The sequence below is a fragment of the Schistocerca cancellata genome, chromosome 12, assembly GCF_023864275.1.
Source record: "Schistocerca cancellata isolate TAMUIC-IGC-003103 chromosome 12, iqSchCanc2.1, whole genome shotgun sequence".
Lineage (NCBI taxonomy): Eukaryota > Metazoa > Arthropoda > Insecta > Orthoptera > Acrididae > Schistocerca > Schistocerca cancellata.
The window spans coordinates 13,091,520-13,097,519 of NC_064637.1; the positions used below are offsets into that span (position 1 = coordinate 13,091,520).

At 43.0% G+C, this 6,000-nt stretch overlaps 1 protein-coding gene across 5 annotated transcripts in view; it reads left to right on the top strand.

Moving 5' to 3' along the window:
* The window catches only part of LOC126109590 (protein spindle-F), a 146,907-nt gene extending 143,199 nt beyond the window's left edge, over nucleotides 1–3,708 (top strand). For all 5 annotated transcript variants that reach the window (XM_049914627.1, XM_049914626.1, XM_049914629.1 and 2 more), the window contains one exon: nucleotides 2,978–3,708. Coding sequence is in view for 1 of the 5 variants with exons in the window: in XM_049914629.1 (XP_049770586.1) it covers nucleotides 2,978–3,001 (24 nt within the window). In the remaining 4 variants the exon portion in view is untranslated. The remainder of the gene's footprint in view (nucleotides 1–2,977) is intronic.
* The last annotated feature ends 2,292 nt before the right edge of the window (nucleotides 3,709–6,000 follow it).

The following is a 6,000-nucleotide window of genomic DNA, read 5'->3' on the forward strand; positions in this document are numbered from 1 at the left end:
CTCTATTCCACTGAAGCTTCATTCAGATCTTTGAGCATGTTATTCACTGTCCGCTCACTTTCTGTCGCTAATACCGTGTCGTCAGCAAATCTTGCACATTCTATTCTCTTTCCACCAATACATATTCCTCTTTTCCCATGTAAACTTTTCGCAATAATCTCTTCGAGGTATACGTTAAACGACAGTGGGGAAAGGCAACAACCTTGTCTAACACCTCGTCCGATGCTGCTTCCTTCTGACATTTCATTTCCAATCCTTATCCTTACTTTCTGGTGTAAATATAGATTCTGTATCAGTCGTCTCTCTTTCCGATCTACTCCTTTCCTCTTCAAGATATCCATCAGCTTGTTCCACTGAACTCTGTCAAAAACCTTTTCTAAATCTATAAAAAAAGGTATTTCAAAGGTAGCCCTGCCTTTTGTGGGGTAGGTGATGTTTCTGACCTGACAGCAGTAGGTGGTGGTGGGAGGATGTACGGGACAGGTCTCGCACCTAGGTCTGTTACAGTGATGTGAGCCACCATGCGAGGGGTTACTTCCTCGATATTGACCTTCACCTCAAAGAAGGCTGCATCAGGACCTTCGCCCGTACCAAACCTACCGACCCCCGGCAATACCTCCACTTCGACAGTTGCCACCCGTTCCGTACCGAGAGGTCCCTTCCGTACAGCCTAGCCGTTCGTGGCTGTCACATCTGTAGTGACGAGCAGTCCCTCTCGAAATATACCGAGGGTCTCAGTGACACTTCGTAGACCGAAAATACCCTCCCGACCTTCTACAAAAACAGATCTCGCGTGCCAGTCTTTCCAGTCACCCACCGACTCTCAAAGTCCCACCGTCCAGCCACAGAAGAGGATTCCCCTCGTGACTCGGTACTACCCGGGACTGGAGCAACCGAATTCATTCTCTCCCAGAGTTTCGACTACCTCTCATCGTGTCCCGAAATGAGAAATGTCCCACGCACTACCCCTCTCACAGTGGTATTCCACCGTCCGTCGAACCTACACAGTATTCTCGTCCGTCCCTACGCGTCCCCCGCTCCCGACCCCTCGCCTCGCTGCTCGTATCCCTGTAACAGACCTAGGTGCGAGAGCTGTTCCGTACGTCCTCCCAACACCGACTACTGCAGTTCCCACAAAGATCGCCTATCTCGTCAAACGGGGCTACCTGTGAAACAAATCGTACGATGTACAAGCTAAGATGCAGCCACTGGGCCGCATTCTACGATGGCACGACAACCGACAGCCCGTCCATTAGCACGAATGCCCGCAGACAAACTGTGTCCGAGAAACAGACGGACCACCCCATTACTGAACGTGTCACCTGACACGACGTTCTTCGCAGCAGAATATCTGGATCCGTACTGCCAACACCAGCTTTTCTGAATTGTGCAGGTGGGAACTCTCCTATTCACTGTCCTAAGCCCAGCTGTCTCCTCCCCTCTTTCCACTTCAGCACTACACAGCCCTTTATGCCCCCAGTGCACGCTCTGTCTTTTTACTTCTCTCCTTTCCGCCATCCCCCTCTCCCCCGCCCTCCGTCTAACCTCCCGACTGCACCTAGCTGCCCTACCCACTCTGCAATTTGTCCCTGTGTGCTCCCCAGCAGCCCTTCACTGTCCTCCAGCCGTACCCTACTATTCCTCCCTCTCCCGACCTCAGCTTCCTCCTTACCCCCACCACCTGGTTGCCTCTCCCATCAAATGCTTCTGCTAGCAATCTGGCTCCAGCTGTCAGTGACTATGGTCATGTGTGTGTGAGTTGGAATGTATCTCTGTATGATATATTTTTGATGAAGACATTATTGGCTAAAAGTTCACTTTCCGTCAGTCATTTTGTTGTGTTCTGCTATACGGTGAGTAGCAACTATTGTTTTTCTATATTATTATTTATTCAATTAATTGGTTTAAATGTACTTTCTCATTTTTCATCCTTCAATGTGTCGTTAACCGTCGTATTAACTTTTTTATTTGGTCTCATTTTTGCTTCCTAATATTCTGTTTATACTCATCGTTATAGGTTCACAAACATTTATTTTTCATTACACGTTGTACATTTTTAGATGGAATTGGTCATTCAAACATTTAAAACTTAAGTTTCTTCTTGCACCGTGGACAAAATATAAATGCTACCTTACTGCAGTCGCATTTCTTCTTTGACAACTTCTTCGACATTACAAAATATTGTCTTTTCATTACAGGAGTTCAATCCGTACCACACACACACACACACCATAGTATCACTAAGCACAGGTGTGTATGTAATCCAGTAAGCACCTGAATGGATTTCTGTTTCGTATTTGCGTTTAGCAATTGCACCCATTTCGATACATATCTAAAATACGGCAGCAGACAGGACTCCAGCATACCAGCTAAATAAGTTAACCTTTCTTGTTATTTTCAGTCACAGAAACTCTTCTTCGACAATGACTCACGAACGACAGCTCACCAGGGTGAATGGCTGATGGGTGTGATACCCGGGACCCAGAAAGTCAGTACCACCACCGAGGACTTCCCACAGTAAGACGTTGTCACTCGCAGAGAAACGAATCTGGCAAGAATGTGGTGACAGAGCCTCACTAATATTACAGCTAGGACGGGCGGGTAGGACTGTGAGCGAGTCCTCGGAGAACTGTGGCTCGCAGGTAGTCTCGTGTGCCCTGGACCTCTGGCTCCGTACTCAGTTTCTCCAGCTGCGTCTCCAGAAGTCCGCTTCACCTGCGACGGTGCCTCGCTAATGATCTAGTACACAAATTGGATCGCCACTTCGTCCCCCCCGTCGCACGTGAAGATACGGCGTATGACGGGGCGGCATCTGACGTTGCGCCTGCGGGAACCGTTCGAGCGGTTATTGTGTCGGCAAAGCTTTGAATGACACAGTGAAATTTTTATTAGAATTACAGTCAGGTTTACATTTTTTATTTTGATAAATTTTGATTTACAAGTTAATTAATTAAAAAACTGTTTGCCTCTTTTTCAGTCCACCGTGTGTTCTATCATTTAGGAACACTCGTCTCTCCTTTCCGGAGGAGGGCGCAACTCTGTGTCGAGGCATTACGTGACTTACACTAGTTGTGGTGAACTTTCGGAGTAGAAACCCTATGTGACGTGGGCCTCAAAGCGGTGTATTCGGTAGACTGTATGTGAGGTCTGGGATAGACAGACAGATACTGAAGTCACAGACCTGTTTGCAATGGTGCTAAATTTATTTATGAAAAGGTTTCAACAAATATAGCTTATCTTAATACCAGATGTATCATAAAGTGAAACAAGTTTTCAAATTTATGAAGGTAAAAGTTTTGTGTGTTTTTAAGAAGCAAGTGTTTCATTGTAAATTGTTTGAAGCTGTGAAACAGTAATACACTTAATTCAATATTTGTCATGTTATACTTTTCCATGTGTTAAATTGTACTTATTTTTATTTGTTAGTGGGGATCTGGTATGTCCTCCCTCCTTTTATGTCTTTCAATTTCATGCCTGTGTGTGTGTTGTTTTCTCTGGTAGAGGAAATGTGTTGCAACATCTTAATAATGTGTCCATAAAGTCTGATATGTTTTATTGTGAAAGTTGCCTTACTGCCCATTTCTGTGTACAGCACACCTCATTTGCAACTTGTGTGTATGAGGTGAAGAAGTCATTACACTGTAGTGAGTGAATGTGTGTGTGTGTGTGTGTGTGTGTGTGTGTGTGTGAGAGAGAGAGAGAGAGAGAAGATGCAATGCCCTCATTGCTGCAAAGGGGGGAAAAAAAGCTGAACACATTCTAGATTTATAACACAATGAAACATGGCAGTTATTATTTTTCCCCTGTTAGTTTGATGGTGTGTGTCACCTGAACATGTTGGTTTTGTGCTTGAGATTATTTTGTCTGTAAGGGTGGAGGGGGGCAGTTTAAATGACATCACAACTGAACCAAAGCCTTGTAACAGTGCACAGATATGATTTTCATAGATAAAAGAATGAAAGAGCAAAGTGGGCATTACAACAGATCTCAGTGTTTTATCCTTAGAGAACTCATGGGATTATTTTTTCCCCCCACAGTGACTATTTACTTTCATTGCTACATCTTTTATTTTGTGTGTAAATCTTAATATTTCCATAATAAACAGAGAGATTGATTGTCATTTATTTTTTAAATAATGTATAACTTTCCTTAATGTTTTGATAATTGTTGTTAGGACAACAGTGACAGAGATAATTCCCTGCTTGTCAACGACTCTTTAGTTAGTTCATCATTAAAAAGTATAAAAGCAAGAAATCAGTTAACTCGAGAAACTTCCAAGTCGAAGTACAATATAGTTTGTTGCTTGTCTAACAGACTACACAAATGACACTTAATTCTTGGATGAACAGTGCAGAGAGGAAAATGGAAAAAGAAGAGTGTCATCAGCTATTATGAAATATATGGAACTGTAGTAGTTGTCAAGCAGACAGAATGCTATTTTTTAAAGAAAGTTATTAATGACTACTGTTGTTCTCAGCATTCATTTGTAAATAAGTATGTTGCAAATTACAGTTAGACAGTGGCAACCTTGAGGGGGCCAATCTGTGCATTCCTCGTTAATGATGAGCTTGTCATAAGACATTAATGAATGTAAATACGTATAATAGCAATAGCAGCTTCACGTTCAAAACCTCTCGTTACCCATTGCACATAGTGTCTCGAAAAGAGATTGTAAGATGAACAGTAGCAAAAGTAAAATGGGGTAGTGGAATGTAGGTACATTATATCAGGAGCTGCTGAGATAATTAGATTAGCAAATGAGACACTTAAAGTAGTAGAAGAGTTTCGTTATTCGGGTAACGAGATTGCCGACAGTAGTCGAAATAAATTGCGAGACTGGCAATGGCGAAAAGAACATTTCTCAGAAGAGGAAATATGTTTATGTGGAAAATAAATTTAAATGTCGAAGTGTTTTCTGGAGGTATTTGCCTGGAGGGTAGAATTGTACGGAACTGATATGTGGACGGTAGACAGTCCGGACGAGAAGAGAATAGCTATCGAAATGCGGAACTAGATAAGGATGCTGAAAATTAGATGGGCAGTTTGAAGAGCTGATGAGATTAGGGAAAGAAGAAATTTATGGCACGAGCTGACTAAAACCGGAGATCAGTTTGTGGGACACGTCCGAGACGTCGAGGAATCGGCAGTTCGGTAAGAGGAAGATCGAGGTTCGAATACGGTAAGCTTTTTGAAATGGCTGTGTAGGCTGCAGTAGTTATGCAGAGATGAAGGGACTTTCGTAGGATAGACTACACCTGCACCTACATCTACATCCGTACTCTGCGTACACCACAAAGAGCACGGCACGTAGCGCAGTTTGCCTACTTTCTTTCTTCGTCTGTCATTCTCGGTGTCGACCTACTGGCTGAAAAAAATAGGGGGTGGACGTACGGTACTGTTTACTGTAAATGATGTAGTCGACAGATGCACAGTTGCATTTCACAGTCTTTTACTTTCACTTTTCACAACCTGCCAATAATACAGTTATATACAGCCAGTGCACTATTGTTCTAACTTCCCGTAAGCCTCATTAATAGTTAACAGCCAAAAAACCACATACTGCTGCAATAGTTTACTGTTGCACATCTATGAGCGCACATCTATGAGCAGTGAAAGCCTAACTACACAGTTCACAATTCTTGAAGAATAGAAAGGTACGTATGGAGCAGACACTGTCTCTGTTTTAACACACGGCCTAATTGTGCAACACTTACTACACTGTTAAGTTGACGCACTGTTGTCGTTCTAACCGCCACGGGTTCCTCGTCTGAAACTCGGCTGTGGACTGACTGTCTCAGGACCGAAAACTGGGCCCTTATATATCGTCACAGTAATGGGTGCTGAAACCGCACGTTGTTTGAAGTTTAATTTACAGAAACTGCAATTCAAACTTAACTCGTTCGATTAACTGAATATGTCGAAAAATAGGTTATTTTTAAAAGTTTCTTCTACTCCCAGAGTTAGTCCGAATTATTTGTTTAAATCGTGAAATTAACATAT